The sequence below is a fragment of the Sciurus vulgaris genome (assembly GCF_902686455.1).
Source record: "Sciurus vulgaris genome assembly, chromosome: 5".
NCBI lineage: Eukaryota > Metazoa > Chordata > Mammalia > Rodentia > Sciuridae > Sciurus > Sciurus vulgaris.
The window spans coordinates 127,304,381-127,328,062 of NC_136465.1; the positions used below are offsets into that span (position 1 = coordinate 127,304,381).

The 23,682-nt window shown below is 32.6% G+C and overlaps 1 protein-coding gene across 2 annotated transcripts in view; it reads left to right on the plus strand.

The window, feature by feature from the left end:
* LEMD3 (LEM domain containing 3) overlaps nt 1–23,682 on the plus strand; it is a 60,635-nt gene that overhangs the window by 24,589 nt on the left and 12,364 nt on the right. Inside the window, exons 2-5 of one of the 2 annotated variants that reach the window (XM_079139679.1) lie at nt 6,666–6,703; nt 10,504–10,570; nt 14,466–14,492; nt 15,000–15,067. In XM_079139679.1, coding sequence (XP_078995805.1) covers nt 6,666–6,703; nt 10,504–10,570; nt 14,466–14,492; nt 15,000–15,067 — 200 coding nt within the window. The remainder of the gene's footprint in view (nt 1–6,665; nt 6,704–10,503; nt 10,571–14,465; nt 14,493–14,999; nt 15,068–23,682) is intronic. The other variant, XM_079139680.1, reaches the window with a different exon arrangement.

Here is a 23,682-nt window from a genome sequence, read left to right on the forward strand (position 1 = left end):
AAACCATGTATTCGAGTTAAATATTAAAGTGTTCAGAGGAAAAAAGCCACCAACCCAGAACTTTATGCCCTGCAAAATAATTTTACAAGAGAGTTAGAAACTTTCTCTGAGAAACAAAATTTGAGGGAATTTGTTGCTTAGTAGACCTGACTTTTAAGTAATATTAAAAGAAGCTCTTTAAAGAAAAAGAAAATGATGCAGGTAAGACACTTGAATCTATATCTGAAAGGAAAAGAATCAGAAAAGGAATAAGTGAAAGTAAAATAAAAACCTTCATTTTTCTTATTCTTAATCTGATAAGTGTTCGAGTAATAACTGGAGCAGTGGTTTTGATTATGTATGCCTATGCACCTACGTATTTATGTATATGTGTGTGCTTATTCTTATAAATAAATCAAATGAAGGACAGCAGTAAAACAAGGGAGAAAGGAAAAAATTGGGGAATATTTTCTTATTATGAGTTTTATCTGTGAAACAGTATATTGTTATATGAAAGTGGACTTGCATTAGTTGTAAATATATAAGGCAAACTGGCATCAAATAAAAAAATAAGACTGATATGCTATGAAAAGAAAAAAATAGAATTTAAAAAAGCTCAATTGAAATCACAAAGGCAGAAAAAGTGGAAGACAAAAATAGGAACAAAGAACAAGGGCAATCGAAAACAATAACAATTACAGTATCTACTAATTCAACTATCACTAATTGCTTTAAATGTTAAGTCAAAATGCACTAATTAAAAGATCAAAGTAGATCAAAAAACAAGCACCAAATATATGGTGTCAACAAGGAACTTGTTTTAAATACAAAGAGAGAAATGAAAAGAGATGAGAAAAGTTGTACAGCCAGGCAGGATGGCACACACCTGTAATCCCAGCAGCTCAGAAGGCTGAGGCAGGAGGATCTCAAGTTTGAGGCCAACCTCAGCAATATAAGCAAGGCACTGAGCAACTCAGTGAGACCCTGTCTTTAGAGAAAATGTTTTTAAAAAGGGCAGGGGATGGTGCACCCTTACAGATTATGCCCCTAGTGACCCACCTCCTCCACACATGCCCTGCCTGCTTACTGTTAATCACTCATTCACACTGAGATGGAACAATCAGGTCACAGCTCTTGTAATCTAATGATTTTAACTGAATATTCCTGCATTAATACAGGAGCTTTGGGGGGGCACCTCACATGCAAACTATAACACTCTTTCCTTTCTCTTTCACTCATTATCCCTTTCTAGATTCATACCTCTATAATCCATATAGATTGGTGGGATTACACGGAAAGGTTATTCATGAGTAGAACAAGGATGATCAAGCATTTATCTTAGGCAAGTTTTATAGTAGACAATAGATCATTTTTGTCTGATTTGCTTAAATAAACTGAGCTTGTCTTGTAGAATGAACATATGTTTAATAAAAATATGAAACAATTGGAAATTTTTCAGAGAACAAATGGGCAAAATGCTACATTGAAAAAGAATGTCCTGCCTTGTTCACCCTGTCCATATTTAGATCAGTCTAACTGATGGCGAAATGCAGAAGGGTTTGCAGCGCAGGTGCAGTGTTCTGCAGCTGTTGGAAACATTCCCTCTCTCTGTTCCCCTACCTTCTTCACATATAATTATGTTCTGCTTAAACCATTATGCTAGAGATGGGATTTGAGAATCTGAATGTCTCTTTGCAAAAAGGTACAACCTAGAGAGCAGGCAGCTAAATTTAACTACCTAGATGACTTGAATTTTCCTAAGATTAAAACCTAGATAGCCCTACGGTCATAGAACTTTAGAATTTAAGAGGGTGCCTTTGTTAGCCCATGTTGGCAGAGGTACTACTGTCTAGAATTTGAGATCAGGGCTTGCTTATAATCATTCATTTCTTGATCTCCTGCAACTAGCCTGATTGGCACATAGTAGGCACTTGATGCGTGTTTGTGAATATCTTATGTTGCAAGATGAAGCCAAATGAAAATGTTTAAACATAGTTTGATACCATCTAAACCAGAAATTATGATCATTTTAAGTGGATGCCATGTGATAAGTTCCAAAGCAGTCCTGTGAACAGAGTGCTGTTGCTGTAGAGAAGGGGAGTGAGTAATTCTGCTCACTGTAGTCACAGGACACGTTATATTGTATATATTTTCCAAAACTGCAAAAGAGAACTTCTTTCAGAGATTAAGTTTTTCCCTCATCTTAGAGCCAACAGCATATTCTTCAATAGCAGCATTTACCCCATATCCACATTTTTTTGTCCTCTTTGATACATTGTGTCATAATGATTCAGTGCTTTTCTTAAATCAAACAGAACAAATATTTTCTGTGGTTATTTCTGTAATGAGAAGAATGTAAATTTTGGACTCAGATTTGAATCTGGTCTTTCTGAATTCTAATTGCATGTATCTAAAGGAAACAATCTTATGTCTCATTGTCTGTTCACAAAAATGGGATAATACATTCTCTAAAATAGTGGTAACATGAGAATGAAATGAGTATATGACAGCAATATTATTCCTGGCACATCCTCAATAAATGTAATTTCCTTTTTATTCAAAGGAGAAGATTGTACAAGTGTTTAGAACTATAGTACTTTTTTGACATTGGTGAAGTGTTACTCTAAGAGGCTCAGTGTGCCTTCAAGCTTCTGTTTGTTCAGTATGTACTTAGCACCCAATATATTAGCATTGAGATAGGAAGAGATTTTGTAAACTTATTGGCAGGGAGCCTGGTAAATAAAATTATAGTTAAATTATAAGGTAAATGAGGTTATAGTTAAATTATAAGGTAGTAAAGATACTGAGAATAAATTCATAGAGGTTCTGAGGAGAGTCATAATTAGCTACAGTAGTTTGTCATCCTTCCTGGCTGGAGCATAGCTGCAAACTAGACTCCCAAAACTGGAGAAATAAAAGAAGGAAACTATTCAGGTATGAAGAAAAGCTGAAAGATCAAAGGCCCAGAGTCATCCTGGAAAAATATTTTTATGTACTGTGATTTACATTAGTTCCAAATATATTGCTGTTTTGATCTACAGAAAGCTGGAAGAACCCTGAATGTACTATTGCCTGTTTTTCTGGATCCATAAATAGCAGATCCTTTATGTGCTCAATGCTTAGGACTTTGAAGCCAGAGTGAGCTACTCCTATTCCACGTGTCTTTCTCTTAAAGCATGAGTCAGATAACACATACTCCCAGTTCTCTGAGGTATCTCTCTTGAAATACAAGTGTTCAAAGCCCTTCAGATTCTGTACCAGCTGAGGCTCCTTTAGTTGGACTGGTTGGACTCCATTTCTTGCCACTTATTGTCTCATCTACTCTGTCCAGCTATACTGGCTTCCTTCCATTTCCAGGGGTAATGATCCGGAAATGTTACCACCTCATAGCCTTTGGACTTAGCTATTCTTTCTTTCTATAAACATCAACCCTTATATATCCACATGCCTTGTTCCCTCTGGTTCCTATGCAAATGCAATCTTAATATGACTTCCTCTGTCTTGTTTAGTTGCTTCCCTCCCTCTCATATCAAGCACTATTTCTTCTGTTTTCCTTCCAAAGCACTTAGAATCATCTGACAGTATGCATTTTTAGAATTGATTTGTTCATTGTTTCTTCAGACCCTATTAGGACATAAGTTCCATGAGGGCAGAGATTTTTGTTGTTTTATTAAATGTCAAATTTCCATTGTCTAGCTCAAAGTACTCAGTAAACATTTGTTAAATGAATACACTGTTATCTTCTGAGCCATAAAGGAAGAACAAAGTTACTGCTGACTTTTCTGGTGCTGAGAAACCAAAATGGAGCCCTTTTGAGAGATCATTGATATATTTGGTTAATATAAGCATGTACTTTGAAGTATATCAACAGTAGTTGAGTTTATAATTTATTCCTGTTTATCTGGGAATTCATAATGGTTGATATATTTGATTTCAGCTTAAAAGAGTGGAATAAAGTTTATAATTGATGAAAGGATCAGTAAAACTGGTAATGTTTTTGAAACTGGTAGAAAAGGTTTGGAGAAGGAGAACTAGTATGTCTTATAAATATCACAAGAATTAGTTCCTTAGACAAAATGTTATGGGAAACCATTAGAAGATTTTTAGGGGTATAATTAAACATGAGGAATTTGATTTTTAGTCATTAGGATAGATTAAAAGAAAGAAGTCAAGATATTACAGACATGTTCAAAGAATAGTTTGGTACATTTGAGTTTTGAAGTAATTGGAACAGAAACATTGAAGAAGAAATGGCCAAACGAGAATTTTAGAAAAAGCAATAATGAGAAGCCAATGGAGTTGTATGGTGTAAAGGAAGACAGCAGGTTTAAGAAGGTTGTTCTTTTAGGGGATGGAAGAGTAAATTTTGAAATACCATCTTGGCGTTACCATTATTTTAGAATAAGGGATAAGAATTGTAATTCATTCTCGGGTCTCCCTAGAAAAAAAGACTGAATAATAAATGATATGGCCAAGTTTTGCTACTGGCTGCTTTTGAAATAAGGTGTTCCCCCCACCCCCACAGTTGCTTAATTGGGCGCTAGTGTTAGGTTTTCTTACTAGGGATAACAGTGTCTCTTTCCATTAAAGTGTGTGTTTCCATTTTAGAAATACTGAAATGATTTGGAGGAAGAGAGGTTAGGTATATCAAGACACTTCTTGCAGAAATTTGAGGGGTTTTAGAGTTTCTGTTTTTTGGATAGTTTATCCTTCTGAAACTTAAGACTACGTATTCTACTGTTGTTAATTTAATAGATTTGTCTGTTAATTTAATAGATGACAATATGGGAAAACAAATTGCATAGGGAAGAAAGTATCCTCTTGACTTTTTAGATATATTATGCAAAATTGTTGTTCTTGTTAGCCTTCTCTGTGTTATCCCATTCCTCTACTTCTCACTTGCTTAGAACCACACTCTCTTCTAGCTTCCTGCCAAATACAACATTTTTGCTTTAGTGTTAGCACTCAAAGTAAAATAGAGTGGATTTAACCTAGGTAGCACAGTCAGCATTTTTCAGGCACTAACTCTATGTCCAATACTATGGTTGGCTTCAGTCATACAAATGTAAATAACACATGGTCCTGTTGTGAGAAACTCACAGTGGAGCAGTCTGGTGGTGGAGCATCTTTATTTATAGATGTGCTTTCATAGTGGTATTTGAAGAGCTGGTTTTCCATTTGATAGCCCTGATGAAAAATAATTTTGTATAAAATTGAATAATAATGCTATCATGTTTCTTTTTAGAACTGCATGTATTCTCATAAAGAACAAATTTATATTAAGTAGATTGACAAGGTATTGTTTATAGCTTTATGGAATTAACTATAGCTTTATTTCAAACTGTTGAAATCTTACTTAAAAATGTTATTAAAGTTTTATTTCAGTCCTTGTGTTTTGATTTTTAACATTTAATATCTAAGCTGTATTCTTTCTACTCACCTTTTAAGTACTTTTGATTATTTTTCAAAAGTTTTTCTTTCCTAGTATTAAAATCCTTCTGTTGTATGGGAAAATGTCTAAAAATCTATTAGCAAAAATAAAATCTCTTGTGATGATAACAGGATACATTTTTTTCCCCTTGCTTTTTTATTGTACCTTGTTAAACTGGTCTCTCACATGAACTTTCTTAGAATCAGGCAGTTCCTGGTTCCTATGGGACTTCCTGTTTTCTCAAATAAAAATAGAAAAGTATCTCAGAAAGGAAACCTGGTCCGTGTGAACTACTTTGTAAGATCAACTAGTTTCATTTGTTACATATGTGTGTGTGTGTGTGTGTGTGTGTGTGTGTCTGTCTATATATAGGTATGTATAGATATATAAGCTGTGTAACTCATAGGAAGTTTTCAACTGAGAGATTTGAGTATTTTTGCATATACTATTAAAAGAGATGATACACAGTTCTGAATAATCTTGAGTTGCCATGTGTTCAGCCATAAACTTATTTATTGAAGGGGGAATAGGAAGATTATATGGAAAATGTTAAATCCTTTTCTTGTAATTTAGTATTTTATTGGAAATTCTGAGTTGTTTAATTGTGAGAACTAATTCTTAGTTACTTTGATCAGTTTATTTTCTTCTGCTTTTCCATATGTTAGCAAACATTAGGAAGGTGTTATCTTTGGAAGTTGGAATTCTGAATAATTAAAATTTAAAGCAGCTTGTAGTCAAATAGTTAACTGCTTATAGTCTACATTTTGAAGAGAAATCAAATTAAGGTGGAAGCATGATACAGTCATTAACAGTAATGAGTAAAATATATGAAGTATATATTAAGTGCTTGACACTATACAAGGTATTTTATATGGATTATCTCAATTGTGACAGCAATTAGATAAAGTAGGTGTATCATTGTTATTTCTCTTATATAAAAGAAGAAACTACAATTTAGAGTGACTAAGTACATGTTACTTTAAAGAGATGTTGCTAATAAGTAGTAGAGCTGGGACTTGAATTCAGTGTCTGACACCAAAACTCAACAAGGGTTATGAGAAAACTGAATTCAAAGTGAGAATGGTCAGTAGAGATGTCTGAAAAATCACCTCCCTAACTTTTTGTTATCATCAGTTTGCATATTTACATTCAGTTTTAGGAAAGAACTTACTGGCATTTCAGTGGGCTTGTTTAGGGGGTTTTAAATTCTTAAGTGATGCTAATAGTTCTTTTTTTTTTTTCTTTTCCTTGATAGTAAAAAACCCCTTTGATGAAACATTTGGAAAAATACAAGTAAGTAAAAGATGATAATACTGATACTTTGTGTCATGTTTTATGATAAAAGTATTAAAATGACGACTTTAAAAATAATTTTTAAGGTTCTTTTAGTCTCAAAAAATACATTTTCTTATTCTGAGTATTCCTTAACTATAATATAATTAAATCTGACACATATTTTCTCCTAAGGATTGAACTGTTTATCTCTTTGAAGCCAACTGCTAAGTAAAATGGAAGTGACATGTCTCCTATGGATCTGGGTCTTACACTTAAGTAGTAGCGTTTTAAAGTATTGTTTTAAAAATATGCCCATTGTCTTAATTGTTGGATGCCTTAGTACTTTTTGTCCTTTTTGTCCTCATCTAGTCTCTGAATCTTTTCCATCACAAATTGGCATGCCTAGTTGGTAAGGATTTAGAAAGAGTTCATTTCAAAGAATACTGTAATTTAACCCACGTTTTATTTACAGAAATACATTTTTCACTTAACCATAATTATAGGTACTTCGAAGATTAAGATGTTTAATTTTTTACATGTATATATTTAATATATGTATACATACATCTGTGTTCATATATACAGTAATTCATATCTCATTAATTTTTTATTATAGCAACTGACAGTTACAGGGACTGTGTAGAAAACATTTGTTTTTGTACTCAACGGAAAAATGTTTAATAAAGCATAATCAGACCCACAGAGTATCATTTTAAATTGTTGAGTGGACCTTTGAAATAATTATGTTCAGCAATATTCTGTTGTGATGACATTTAAAATAAAGTTGACTTACCAGTTGCAGTAATGAGTCTAGCAATACTACAACATCAAAATTTAAGGTTAGTATGATTTACTCGCTGAACTTTGGAAGTACAAGACCGTTTCCTTTTGTGTAATTTTCCCCTTGGGAGAAACTGAAGTTCTGAACCTCCAAATAATAGTATTAATTATATTGAAGATAATGGCAGTTCACTTACACTGTTTATTCTGTGTGAGGCACCATGCTAGGTGTTTCAAGCACATTATCATTTAATCAAAGACTTGATAATAGTTAAATATGTCATTGAAGAGAAACTGGATTGCAGACAGAAGAGAGAAATACTTGAAGGTATTTAAGTATATGGGAGCAGTATATGAGAAAATTTGATAGGGTCATCCTACAGTTTTTTTAACCCCATGAATATAATATTTGCTTTAGAAGATAATGTATATTGAAAAACAGTAATCTAAACCTAGCTAGAAACAGACAATTAGAAGTATAAGTTTAAATTATAAAATTATTTTTGTTTAATTAAAGTTACTTGAAAGCTTATTTATAATACAGTATTTATTGTTAGGTCTTTAAGTAGTTTATAGGGAGATAAAGGAAGCTAGTAGTTAGACATATTTCAGACTAAAATGTTAGGAGGCAGTCTGAAAAACAGGAAAGAGAAGAGAGTAATAAAACTATAAATCAATAAGAAAGTAAAATTTATTTGTACTTTTCAGATTTTCAGCTAGTTTAGCATATCTGCTAATATGCTAGACTAATTGAATCAAAGCCTTTCTATTTCTTTTTCAAAATTGATTTGTATGTTTAATACTTAATAACACATATCATAGAAACCTTATTTAACTGGTTGTTTGTATGACACTATAGGCCCCATAGTATAGAAGTCAATTTGATTGAGTTTTCATCAGAAAAATAATTTTTGGAAAAAAAAAATTGTAGTTAAACTTTTTGAGTGCTTAAATTCTTTGAAAGAGAATATGAGGATATGTACGAGATTCCATTGGTCAAGTTTTGTTATTTCTTTTATCTAGTTAGGTGTTAGTATCTGTGACTCAAAGGATAAAAGTTTATTACCAAGTCTTTTATGTTCATTGAAGACATAATCACGGAGGATAGGTATCAGATATTTAAATTTCGTTTTCTTTTTGAAAGGAGGATAAGGATGGGTATGATCAAGAAAGAATAAAGAAAAGGGAACCAGTCTCTTCTCCAGATGAGAGACACACTTCAAAACTTTCATTTACCTTAACTCCATAATTTAATCACATATACCTTGGTTTTATAAGTTAGACTATCATTGGAACTCCTGCTCATTCTGTTGAACATTTGCATTGAAAATTTCTTTGTAGTTTATCACATATGCATAGCTTTCAGAATCTTGGGTTGCAGTTCCTACTTTTACTTTTTATGTCTGATTTTTGCAGTTTGGATTTTTAATCTTAAGTGAAGATAATAATTGGTTTGGTAAGAATCTTGTTGATATAGAGTTGAGGGGAAAAAATGGTAAAAGGGTTGAAAGGCAAGTGACTGAAGGAATATCTGTGTCAATCATATAACATAAAACCAGGGTGGTAGGATCTTGGAACATTTGATGTGTTTTCCTCTTCCTAATTCACTGAAAAACAAAACAAAGCATATTGACAAAAACATGTTACCCAGTTAGTTATGCCTGTAATCCCAGCAACTCAGTGAGACCCTATCTCTAATAAAATATAAAAAAAGGGCTGAGAAGGTAGCTTAGTGGTTAAGCGCCCCTGGGTTCAATCCCTGATACCGAAAACAAAACAAAAAACAAAACATGTTACCCATAGAGTGCAAACTTAGTGTCTTCTTTTCTTGAACATAAAGCATGAAAACAAATGGATAGATGAGGTTGCATGTCATTAGACACATAGATGTTACTTTGCCTTTTATATCTTGCTTGAATTTGTTCCATGGTCGTATTCAGGCAGCAATCCTGTTCTGTTAAACACTTCAGGAGGAAAGGAAATAATAGTCTCCTGATGAGTCAATAATTTCAGATAGTGTGATAAGCAGTTATTCCCTCTCCTAACTTACTCTTTTTCACTGGTCCATCTTATTGTAGTTGCTCTTACATTGGGAGTATCAGGGTTAGATTATTTGGCAGAGTGCTTAAGACTATGCCATTGCAATAGTTCCCTCTCTAGACTCCTTTCATACAGTCATTCTGCTTCCAGGCCATTCTATACATTCTGATCTGAGTAATAGACCTGATGTGCACAAGTCTGGTTTACTTTCCTCCTAAATTTTCAGAATGAAGTCAAATTCTTTGTCTTAGTATCCAGCCCTCTCTGGCAATTAATTCCAAACTACTTTTCTAGTAGTTTACTGAGTCAAACTAGGTTACTGGTTACATAAGAAATTTAACAATTGTTTTACGCCATCTGCCTTTGTTCATGCTCTTCTTTCTGCCTGGGAAGCTGGTCAATTATATTCTTCCAGTGAAACCCACCTCAAATACTCTGTTCCACAAAGAGGTCTTCCTTTACCTCCCTTTTCTATATTTGCATTTTACTTTGCAACTGTAATGTAATGCTCCACTTGTGTTTTGAATAGGAATCTTCTTATTCTGTTGGTCTCTCACTTAGCTCACTTGACTCCTACTTCTTCATTGAACATTTGTTTCAATTTAATGATTCATAAGTTTTGTGTAGTTGAGGCAGATTGAAACAAAACATAAAGGGAAGCTTTGATGAAAAACAATTCATGAGAACAATATACATAGCTTAGAGAGGGATAGGAAGCTTTTCTTAGGTGGATGGGTGAGTTTACTATGTATGAAATCTTGTTAGCACCAGTCATAGTGTCAACTTCTTGATCATTCTCAAGAAAGTAAAATCTTTAAAGTAATAATTTAGATTTCTAGAGTAAGGTTCCTTAAAATGTGGTGGCCATGATTTAAATATAAATTTGTCTTTCAGATTATGCAGCACCCCTGATTTTAAATTTCCTGTTTTTCTTTTGGAATAATAATGTACCTTTTTCTTGGAATTTGGTATTTCATAACAACTTCTTTTAATTTTAGGAAAGCGAAAAGAATCTTATGATGAGCACATTATACAGGCTTCATGATCGATTGGCACAGCTTGCAGGTAATTGTTTAGCATTTGTAGTCTAAATATGTTTGTAAAAATTAATTCGTATATCTAGTATATTAGTAGAAATAGTCTTTCTAAAGTGCATTGTCCTATTTGTGAAATATTTTTCATCAGAAATTTTTATTACCTATACAGATTATAATTTTTATTTATGTACATATTTAGTCAAGGCCTTTTCTCTCTGTGCCATGCATATTAATTATAATACATATGTATATTAAATAATTTAAAAATCAACCTAATTTCTATATTCCATTAATAGTAACAAAAATTCTGAAAGTTTAAATGTTGGTTAAATTGGGTAAGTGATGAATTAACTGAAATCTTGGATTAACTATAAAAATGCAGATTTTCTTTTGGTGGTTAGTTATATAGGTGTCATTCATTTGGTTAAGTTAAACATGTTATTCTAGAATTTTTTTTCCTGATTCATTGAATTTTCCTCATATCCTGCTCTTAGTAAGTTTTTGAACTCTTTCAGTTTTCAGCATATCTATTAGTAGAATAAATTGTTGCTTACGAATTAATATCAATTTTAGCATCTGTTAGTATCAAGTTTAGCTAAAGTCGCAATATCTGTTTATTATGTTTTAACTTTTAAAAATATTATTCTTTTATATATAACCTGAAAGAAGAGAAACTTTGGATTCCCTTCTTATAAACAGTTACAAGAAAATAATAATGTAGGGTCTGGGGTTGTGGCTCAGTGAGAAAGTGCTTGCCTTGCATGTGTGAGGCACTGGGTTCCATCCTCAGTACCACATAAAAATAAATAAATAAAAGGTATTGTGTCCACCTACAACTAAATAAAAAAATTTTAAAAGAAAATAATAATTTTGTTCTTTAAACATTAATGTAGTAAATCGTTTTGTGAAAACCAGAAACCTAGTAGATGAAACCAGAAACCTAGTAGATGAATGTGGAACTTCTCTGGTTGAATGGACGTACCTGTATTTCTTTTTTAGTTCAGGTCTTTCTTCAGTTTTTTAGGCTTATAATTCAACACTAAAGCCTTTTTTGCATTGACTTGCTGTCATACTTATGAATTACAAGCTAATGACATTTATTTGTTACACTTTAGCATCTGAATAGAGTATATTCTCTAGCTATGATGTTGCTAACACGAGTATCTATAGCTATCTTTATAGCACTGTTTTAAGAAATGTAGTCTGTGACCCATTAGATCAACATAATATAGATTACTTTTAAAGATCCAGATTTTTTCTTCTGGAATAGGGGTTAGCAAGCTTTTTTGTTTGGCCAAATAGTAAATACTTCAGCTTTGCTGGCTAGACTGCCTCTGTCAAAACTTTTCAGTTCTGTTGTTACAGCATGAACATAATCGTAAATTCTACATAAATGAATAAGCTTGGCTGTATTTCAATAAAGCTTCATTTCTAAAAACCATCAGTAGGCCACATTTGGCTCTGGGCTATGGTTTGCTGACCTCTGCTCTAGATCTGTGGAATCTGAATCTCTGAGGATGCATTACAAAGTTTGAAAACTTGTTTACCAAGTAAGCATTTATTCCCTTCTTAAATCTGCTAGCATTAAAATGTTGCTACTTGAACAAAGGTGATAACTAAAAAGCTGGTTGCTTTATTATAGAAAAATTGCCAAGGATTTTATTTTAATTGTACTTTTTTTTGTTCTAGTTATATATAACAGTAGAATGCATTTTGATACATCATACATAAATGGAGTATAATTTCTTATTTTTCTGGTTGTACATGATGTAAAATCACACTGGTTGTATAATCATATTTGTACATATAATAATATCTGATTCATTCTACTATCTTTCCTATCTCCGTATTCCCTCCCCTCCCTTCATTCCCCTCTGCCTAATCCAAAAAGTACATCTATTCCCTAGTCCTCCCTCCTCCACCTTATTGTGAATTAGCACCAACATATCAGTGAAAACATTCAGCCTTTGGTTTTTCGGGATTGGCTTATTTCGTTTAGCTTGATATTCTCCAGCTCCATCCATTTACCTACAAATGCCATAATTTCATTCTCCTTTAAGGCTGAGTAATATTCTATTGTATCTATATACCACATTTTCTTTATCCATTCATCTGTTGAAGGGCACCTAGGTAGGTTCCATAGTTTGGCTATTGTGAATTGAGCTGCTGTAAACATTGATGTGGCTGTGTCACTGTAGTATGTTGATTTTAAGTCCTTTGGCTATAAACTGAGGAGTGGGATAGTTGGGTCAGATAGTGGTTACATTCCAAATTTTCTGAGGAATCTCCATACTACTTTCCTTAATGGTTGTACCAATTTGCAGTCCCACCAGTGATGTACTTTCCCCCCACATCAACATTCATTGTTGATTATAATCTTGATAATTGCCATTCTGACTGGAATGAGATGAAATCTTAGTTTTGATTTGCATTTCTCTAATTTCTAGAGATGTTGAACATTTTTCATATATTTGTTGATCAATTGTATTTCTTCTGTGAAATGTTTGTTCAGTTCCTTAGCCCATTTATTGATTGGGTTATTTGGTTGTTTTGGTGTTTAGATTTTTGTGTTCTTTATATATCCCAGAAATTAATGCTGTATTTCAGGTGCATGTGGTAAAGATTTCCTCCCATTTTTTTAGGCTTTCTTTTCACATTATTGATTGTTTACTTTGCTGAGAAGAAGTTTTTTAGTTTGAATCCATCCCATTTATTGATTTTTAATTTTACATTTTGCATTTTAGGAATCTTGTTAAGGAAGTCAGTTCCTAAGCCATCGTGGTAAAGATTTGGGCCTACTCTTTCTTCTATTAGGCACCGAGTCTCTGTTTTAGTACCTAAAAATCTTTGATCCATTTTGAGTTGATTTCTGTGCAGGGTGGGAGATAGAGCTTGAATTTCATTTTTTTACATATGAATTTCCAGTTTTCCTGGCACCATTTGTTGAAGAGGCTGTCTTTTCTCTGGTGAATGTTTCTGGTGCCTTTGTCTAATATGAGATCACTATATTTATGTGTATTTGTCTCTGTGTCTTCTGTTTTGTACCATTGGTCTGTGTGTCTATTTTGGTGCCAGTACCATGCCATTTTTTTTACTAAGGCCCTGTAGTATACTTTAAGTACTGGTATCATGATGCCTCCTGCTTCACTTTTCTTGCTAAGGATTGCTTTGGCTATTCTGGGTATCTTACTTTTCTAAATGAATCTCATGATTGCTTTTTCTATTTCTATGAAGAATGTCATTGGGTTTTTAATTGAATTGCATTGAATCTGTATAGTGCTTTTGGTAGTGGGGTCATTTTGACAATATTCTGCCTATCCAAGAACATGAGAGCTCTTTCCATCTTCTGAAGTCTTCTTCAATTTCTTTCTTAGTGTTCTGTAGTTTTCATTGTAGAGGTCTTTCACCTCTTTTGTTAGATTGATTCCCAAGTGTTTTATTTTCATTTGAGGCAATTGTGAATGTGGTAATTTTCTATTTTCTCTTTCAATCGATTCGTCACTGATCTGTAGGAATGCATTTGACTTATGGGTATTAATTTTATATCCTGCTACTTTGCTGAATTCATTTATGAGTTCTAGAAGTTTTCTGGTAGAGTTTTTTGGATCTTATAAACCATGAAGGGGTGCTGTAATTTGTAAATGCTTTTTCTTCATCTGTTGAGATTATCATATAATTCTTGTCTTTAAGACTTTAATTGTACTTTTATGCTAATTAAAAAAACTGTTGGAAGTAATATGGCAGGAAAAGCAAATTGCAGTTGAATGTAGAGGATAATTTAATAACCATATATAGCATAAAGAACAAATCTTTGAATTCTGCTCTTATAAATGGTTACAAGAAAAGAAGAACAGTTTCAAACTTTTCTAACACATCTCTTTAGAAACCAAATCATAGGTAGTAACTTCTACCTAATTTCCCAGGTGATCTGTGTCATCACAATTTTTCAGGTATGCATACCCCTTGCTAGAGATAGGCATAGCTATCCTCTGAAAAAGCTCATGTTTTAGTATAATAATAAATTTAAGCTTATTTGAATTATTTGCTTTAAGAATAATCATGTAAGCCTGTAAGTTACATAGTGAATTTGTTGAAATTTTCCCCTTTAGAAATAATACAGAATTGTAGAGGAGCCACTTTTGTATCAACATCTATGAATAGCCATCAATGTGACATGGTTTCTACATAGACTTATAGTTTAATGGGGAAGAATATGAGGAAAATGTGTTCCTATCTAGACTGAAGTGCATTTAAAGATTGTAATTTATATAAGGGTAATTATTTACTTAATTAGTCATTTGAATTTTTAAAGAAAATATAAATAATATTGTTAATCTTTACTAATTATAGTAATATAACCTATAATTGTATAATTACTAAAATACATTTGGAAATTTAATTCTTCTGTTCAACAGTGTACTTACTGATTAAAAATTAATAATATGCTAATCTTTCAGGAGATCATGAATGTGGGAGTTCTAGTCAAAGAACACTTTCTGTCCAAGAGGCAGCTGCATACTTAAAAGTAAGTAGTGAAATTAGAATTTCAGTATGTGTTTTCTTAAAATTTATGCAAATCATTACTATTTGTATCAAAGCATCATGAATTGACTACTTCAGTGATACCTTGAAAAACCTACACTTGCTGTTTGGTATAATAAGAGTAGATAAGATAAAATGAGATTGCTCATCATTTTTTGTTTTAGTTTATTTTAGAACACTCAGTGTTTAGAGAATTTACATTAATTTGTAAAGGGTTTAACCAACGTTGGTAAGAGGTAGACGTGGTAGTCTTAGCTACTTGGGAAGCTAAAGCAGGAGGATCATTTGGCATCCAGGAGTTTGAGACCAGCCTGGGCAGCATTAAGAAAAACAAGAAAAGAAAGAAAGAAAATTGGTAAGAGGGACATTGAGATAGGTGAGTAACATGTAAGGAAGCAAGTAAGTACATACCAATTATTTCAAATTTGCCCTAGATCACTTTCAGGGTTCCAAGAGATTTTGCAGTTGAATTTTCTAAACTACTGTAAATAATCTTGGAAAATCCTAGATGGAATGAAAGGCACCAAAAGGTTAAAGATGGGCAAATGTCATTCTGACTTCAAAAAAGGGGAAAGTGGAATTTGAAAACAATACCAGAAAGCTTTCTATCAGTCCGGTTCCAAGAAAATAATTCCATAAAGATGTTAGTGCTTGACAAATGGAAACATTGATCCTAAGAAAGTGACTGGCATGGGTTTCATGTGAATAAGTTATGTCAAACAAATATCATTTCTCCCACATCCCTCCCCCTTTTAAATATTGTAGTAAAAAACAACATGAAATCTACTCAGTTCGCATTTTAAGTATGCAATACAGTATTATTAACTATATGCACATTGTTATACATCAAATTTCTAGAACTTTTTCATTTTGAATGACTAAAACCTTATATGCATTCCACAGCAGCTCCTCATTTTTCTCTCCCCCATCACCCTCCCCTCCACCCCCTGCAACTACTGTTCTACCTCTTGCTTATATCAGCTTGACATTAGATATATCATGTAAGTAGAATCATGCACTCTTTATTGTCTAATGGCAGGGTTATTCTTTTAACATGTCTTCAAAGGCACATATTATAGCATATGACAGTATTTTTCTTTTTTAATGCTGAGTAGTTTCTCATTGTATATACACATTTTGTTTAGCCATTCATTTGTTGATGAACTTTTTTTAAAAAATATTTTTAGTTGTAGATGAACACAATACCTTTATTTATGCTATTCAAGCCCTTTAAATTATTTATTTATATTTTATTATTGAGTTGTCAGAGTTCCTTACATACTTTATTAAACTCCTTTTTAGGTATATGATTTACCAAAATTTTCTTCTATTTCATAAATTGTTTCACTCTGTTCATTGTTTCCTTTGCTGCCCATAGGCTTTTTAGATTATCTACTTCCCTTTTGTTGCCTGTGCATTTGGTGTCTTATCTTTGCTTATACCAACATCACAAAGTTTCTCCCTTATGTTTTCTTCTAGGAGTTTTAAAGCTTCAGGTCTTTAATCTATTTAGAGTTGATTTTTGTGTATAGGATAAAGGTTCAATATCATTCTTTTTGTATGTGGAAATACAGTTTTCTTAGCATTGTAGATTGAACAGAATATGTCCTTTCCCTTTTGTCTTTACACCCTTGTTAAAGATCATTTCATCACATATAAGTGGTTATATTTGTGGGCTATTCTGTTTATTTGGTCTATATGCCTGTTTTTTGTTTTGTTTTTTTTTTTTTTAAGTTGTAGATGGACACAATATCTTTATTTTATTTATTTTTATGTGCTGCCGAGGATCGAACCCTATGTGTCACACATGCTGGGTAGTTGCTCTACCAGTGAGCCATACCCCAGCCCCTGTATGCCTGTCTTTATGCCAGTTATTATACATGTTTTTTTATTATATCATTTTGTCCTAAATTATGAAGGCAGGAAATGTGAAGTCTTTAGCATTTTCATTCTTCTTAAGATGGTTCTGGTTATTTGGGGTCTTTCATGGTTCCATATAAATTTTAGGATTTTTTTCTATTTCTGCCATATATAACATTGGGATTTTATTAGAGATTACATTGTATCTGTATAGCTTTGGGGGATATATAAATTATATCACTGTTAAGTCTTTAGTATGTGTCATTATTTGTGTCATATTTAATTTCTTTAAGCAGTGATTTGTAGTTTTCAGTGTATAGGTCTTTCACCTGCTAGGTTAAGTTTATTCCTGAGTTATCTTACTCTTTTTGATGCTATTGTAAATAAATTTGTTTTTTAGTATCCTTTTGAGAGTGTTGTTAGTGTATACAAACAACTGATTTTTGTGTATTGATTTTGTATCCTACAAGTTTCTGAATCCATTTATTCTAATAGGATTTTTCATAAAATCCTTAAGTGTTTTCTGTGTATAAAAGTATATCATCTATGAGGAGAGAGAAATTTATTTTTACCTTTCTGATTTGGATGCTGTTTTATTTCTTTTTTTTTGCCTAATTACTGTGGCTAGCATTTTTGGTACTATGCTGATTAGAAGTGACGAGTAGGCATAGCTCTTTACTATTGAGTATGAGATTAGCTGAGGACTTTGCATGTTTGACCTTTGTTGTGTTTCTTCTGCTCCTAGTTTTTCAAGTTTTTTGTTTTTGTTTGTTTTTTATAACCATGAAATCATGTTGAATTTTGTCAAGCGCTTTTTCTGTATCTACTGAGATAATTGTAATTTTTCTTTTTTTTTTTTTTTGAGAAGTAATATTTGCACATCTTTATAAGGTACAATATGATAACAATATACATATACAATTTATAATAAATTAAGGTTAGAAGCAGATAATATGATTTTTTAAAATCTGTTAATGTGTAATCACATCAATTAATATTTATATATTGAACCATCCTTGGGTCATGCTGTATGATTCTTTTGTTGTGCTGCTGAATTCAGTTTTCTCCTATTTTGTTGAAGATATTTGTGTCTATATTAATCAGTGACATTATGGTATGGTTTTCTCGTAGTAGCTTTCTCTAGTTTTGATGCTACAGTAATGCTGACCTCATAAATTGAGAGTGTTCTTTCCTATTCTATTTTAGGGGAAATTTGAGAAGAATTAACATTAATTCTTCATTAATTAAGTCATAAAAATTAGTGCCTTAGTTACCTTTTTATCACTGTGACCAAAGAATCTGGCAAGGATGACATGGAAGGAAAGTTTATCTTGGGCTCATAGTTTCAGAAGTTCAGTTTATGGCCAGTGAACATCATTGCTGTGGACCCAAAGCACGGCACAATATCATGAAATGATAGAGGAGAGCTCTTCTGCTCATGACAGGCAAAAAGCAGAGAGAGAGAGGAAGGTGCTGCAGAGAAGATCAACCTTTCCAAGGCATGCCCCCAGTGATCTATATCCTCCAGCCATACCTCACCTGCTTACAGTTACCACCCAGTTAGCCTGTTCAAACTAAGATGAACCTATTAGGTTACAGCTCTTGTAATTAATCATTTAACCTCTGAACATTTCTCCATTAACACAGAACCATAAGAATTAGAAATTGTCATTTTTTTTCTTTTTCTTTTTAGTGTAGTTAAGCATTTGTCAGTCTTATTGGTTTATTTTTAAACTGACTCCTAGTTTCATTGAGGGGATTGGATTGAAGAAGTTTAAGGGGACATAGAGGAAAATATTTCAGGAAGAAGGGCATATCATGTGGAATTTCAAAGCTAGCAGAGGGTTCCTTATGAAATAATTCGAAGTGTTTTTTACTTCTAGTCATAGGAAAATCTGATCCAATCCAGTGTTTTCTACTTTTTTATCAGTTCATTTTTGTAGACAATGACATAGATATATGTTTTGGTTGGTTATAAATTCCTGGAGCAAGATTCCTTTACAATTTAGAAGAAAACCAAGATTCTTAAAACCGAAGTACTATGTTTAAAGGAGTCAAAAAAATAGGATAGACTTGGGAAGAGGATAATGCCTGGCCAGTAGTCAGTCTACAACTGAGGAACAAAGAGACAGGGTTGGTGTGTAAAGTTTATTAACCTTTCTTTCTTTCTCTTCTCAAACCACTTAATTGCAGCTCTAAGTAAAACCAGGTAAAGAGACATAGATTCAGAGAAGCAATAGGGTGTAAGATTAATTCTACTGAAGTCTTATAGCAAAGAATTTATTGGTGCCAATACCATGCTGTTTTTGTTACTATTGCTCTATAGTAGAGCTTAAGGTCTGGTATTGTGATACCTCCTGCATCACTCTTCCTGCCCAGAATTGCTTTGGCTATTCTGGGTCTTTTGTTCTCCAGATAATTTCATCATTGCCTTTTCTGTTTCTATAAGAAATATCATAGGGATTTTAATTGGATTTGCATTAAATCTGTATAGTGCCTGTGGAAGTATGACCATTTTGATAATATTAATTCTGCCTATCCAAGAACATGGGAGATCATTCCATCTTCTAAGGTCTTCTTCAGTTTCTTTCCTTAATGTTTTGTAGTTTTCACTGTAGAGATCTTTCACCTCTTTGGTTAGATTGATTCCCAAGTATTTTATTTATTTTTGAGACTATTGCAAAAGGAGTTGTTTTCCTCATTTCCTTTTCAGATGTTTCATTGCTTATGTATAAAAATGCTTTAGATTTATGCATGTTGATTTTATATCCTGCTATTTTGCTGAATTCATTGATGAGGTCTAGAAGTTTTCTGGAGGAGTTTTTTGGATCCTCTAAATAGAGAATCATGTCATCAGTAAATAGTGACAGCTTGAGTTCCTCTTTTCCTATTTGTATACCTTTAATTTCTTTAGTCTGTCTAATTGCTCTGGCTAGTATTTCAAGGAGGATGTTGAGTAGAAATGGTGAAAGAGGGCATCCCTGTCTTGTTCCAGTTTTTAAAGGGAATGGTTTCAGTTTTTCTCCATTAAGAATGATGTTGGCCATGGGCTTAGCATAAATTACCTTTACAACATTTAGGTATGTTCCTACTATCCCTATTTTTTCTAGTGTTTTGAGCATGAAGTGGTGTTGTATTTTGTCGAATGCTTTTTCTGTGTCAATTGAAATAACCATATGATTCTTATCCTTAAGTCTGTTGATATAGTGGGTTACATTTATTGATTTACGGATATTGAACCAACCTTGCATTCCCGGGATGAACCCAACTTGATCGTGGTGCACTATCTTCTTAATATGTTTTTGGATATGATATGCCAGGATTTTGTTATGGCATCAAAATAGACAGGTAGACCAATGGTACAGGATAGAAGACATGGAGACATACCCACATTTAAGTACTCATTCTCATACAAGACATACTCATACAAGACAAAGGTGCCCAAAACTTACAATTGAGAAAAGATAGCCTCTTCAACAAATAGTGCTGGCAAAACTGGAAATCCATATGCAGTAAAATGAAATTAAACCCCTATCTCTCACCCTGTACAAAACTTAACTCAGAATGGATCAAGGATCTAGGAATTAGACTTGAGACCCTTCATCAAATAGAAGAAAAAGTAGGCCCAAATCTCCATCACATTGGCTTACGACCAGACTTCCTTAACAAGACCCCCATAGCACAAGAAATAAAAGCAAGAATCAATAAATGGGATAAATTCAAACTAGAAAGTTTTTTTCTCAGCACAGGAAACAATCAATAATGTGAAAAGAGAGCCTACAGGGTGGGAGAAAATCTTTTCCACACACACTTCAGACAGAGCACTCATCTCCAAAGTTTATAAAGAACTTAAAAAACTTTACACCCAAAATACAAAGAACCCAGTCAATAAATGGGCTAACGAACTGGGCAGACCCTTCACATAAGAAGATATATAGGTGATCAACAAATATGTGAAAAAGTGCTCATCATTCCTGGTAATTAGAGAAATGCAAATTAAAACCACCCTAAGATTTCATCTAACTCTAATTAGAATGGCTATTATCAAAAACACAAGAATTAATAAGTGTTAGCATGGTTGTGGGGAAAAAGGCACACTCATACATTGCTGGTGGAGTTGCAAATTGGTGCAGCCACTCTGAAAAGCAGTATGGAGTTTCCTCAGAAAACTTGGAATGTACCCATCATTTGACCCAGCTATCCCACTCCTCGGTTTATACCCAAAGGACTTAAAATCAGCATACTACAGTGACACAGCCACATCAATGTTCATAGCAGCTCAATTCACAATAGCTAGATTGTGGAACCAACCTAGATAGCCTTCAACAGATGAATGGATCAAGAAACTGTGGTATATATACACAATGAAATATTACTAATCCATAAAGAAGAATAAAATTATGGCATTTGTTGGTTAATGGATGAAGTTGGAAAATGTCATGCTAAGTGAAATAGGCCAAGCCCCAAAACCAAAGGCCAAATGTTTTCTATAAGTGCATGACAATATATACTGGGCGGGGGGTGACAGAGGGAAGAGAAGAACAAAGGAACTTTGGATGGTGTAGAGGAAAAAGGGGTGGGAGGGGGTGGGGGACAGAAAGATAGTAGAATAAAACAGACAGTATATGTCTGTTAAACAGACCCTTTGTATATGTATGATTACATGAATAGTATGAATCCGCATTGTGCACAACCATAGAAATGAAAAGTCATACCCCATTTGTGTACAATGAATCAAAATGCCGTCTGTGAAAATAAAAAAAATATAAAAGAATTTATTGGAAGCACCTATGTATGAACTGTGTTAAAACCCACTTAAGTAAAAGAAGATATTAATGAACTGCAGTCCTGAAGATATTTCCATATATCTTTTTCCTCAGATTATTTTATGTTTTAGACTGGATTTTGCTCTTTTATTTTTATTTTCAATTCTGTAGAATTTCTGTTGTGATATTTACAAAAGATCTGTGTTTATTTTATTCCATGTCTTAGTTAAATGAAGTTATTTTATACAGAACGTTAATATCCTTTTGCATTTAGATTTATTTCTATATGCAATTCTGGGGATTGAAAAAATTAACTAGGATATTTATCAACAAAGTCTAGATCGATATATTAGGTATGTTAAAAATAATACTTGTATTTTCCAAAGTAAATTTAAATTACACTTAACGATTATAATTTATATGGAAAATAAAAAAAATAGGTTTCAAATTCACTGTCTAATGATAAGCACTGGTAGTACTTTGGCCCATTTTTCTACAGTCCTTTTAAGTATACTTTTAAAAATTAGTATTTAAGTATTTTGCATTATAAATATTCCTGTATTTCCCCTTAAATTATGTACATTTCCATCTGTCATTGAACAGTTTTTTGAAAACTTTTATCACTGGGTAATATATAATTGTATTGTATGGCTTGTCATTTTTCAGTTATGAAAGCACTCTAGTCTTTACACATAGTATTAGATTTTCTAGTCATTTCTTTAGAAATTAATTCTAGGACTTTTAAAAATTCTGGAACTTTAAAAAAATCCTTTTGATATATGTTCAAATTATTTCCAATGATAGTTTTAGTGCAGTCTAGTCCAAATTGGTTATTTTATTTTATACATGTTCTGGCATAAATATGGAAGAGATTCCCTAGGAAGTTGATATTAACAATGATAATATGTATATTATAGGCTTTTTGCTTATATAGGGAGATCTATTGTATACCTCCATATATTTATAGTATGGTTTCACTTGCAACACAGTTAAATTTTTGGGTTTAGCAGTAAATAAACCAAAAAAATGTGTGGAACAGGAATTCTACACATTGTTGTAAGCTAATTTTTCCTCAGCTTCTAGTGCATTTTAAACACAGTAAGTATTATAAATGTTTGATGGAGTAAGGTTAGTGAAAAGTCTCAATAAAATGTTTTTGTTTCCTTGAATTTGATTATTTACATTCACATATCCTTTTAGTTATCCTACTATGTCCTTCAAAGGAAGTTTGTCAACTTAATAATTTAAATAATTTAAACACTTTTAAGTCCCCTGATTTTTTTTTTTTTTTTTTTCTGGAGCTTTATTTTTATCAGTTTTGATATTGAAAGCTTTTATTTTTGAAAAGTGGAGGGGTCCCTCTGGTGGAACATTTAGGAAATACATAACATTACATTTTCATGAAACTACATATTGGTTATATTAACTTCTCTGTAGAATGGTGTAATGAATGGTGGTAAAGTCCCTATGTCACTTTCAGAACTTGATTATCTTTTGACACAGTGAATATATTTAAGATTATTTTCGATAGGAATATAGATAGTTGAAAATAGTCAAATGTTGTAAATATGCTAATAGGCCAAGATTTCTATGGCCTAGCTTGGAATGCTAATCATAGTTAATAAAATTGTCTGTGTGTAAAATTATATATTCTGAGTAGTAGGATTAGGGGGAAATTTCATAATAAAACATCAAGTATAAGTTACTTTGGTACTTCCTATATAATTTAATAATGATTCAGCAAGTTGAGTAATATCAGATCCAGTTTATGAATAAAATAAAGCTTACAGGGGTTCATTGACTAGATCATGTAACTAGTATGTAATTGAACTGGGAATAGAACCCCAAACACTTGTTCTTCTCCTTTACTATTCTGCCTCTTAGACAGATTGGGTATGTAACCCTTAACTCCAATTATTGAATGGACAAGAGACTTGCTGCTATTAAGAGTTATGAATGATCTAAAGAGGTA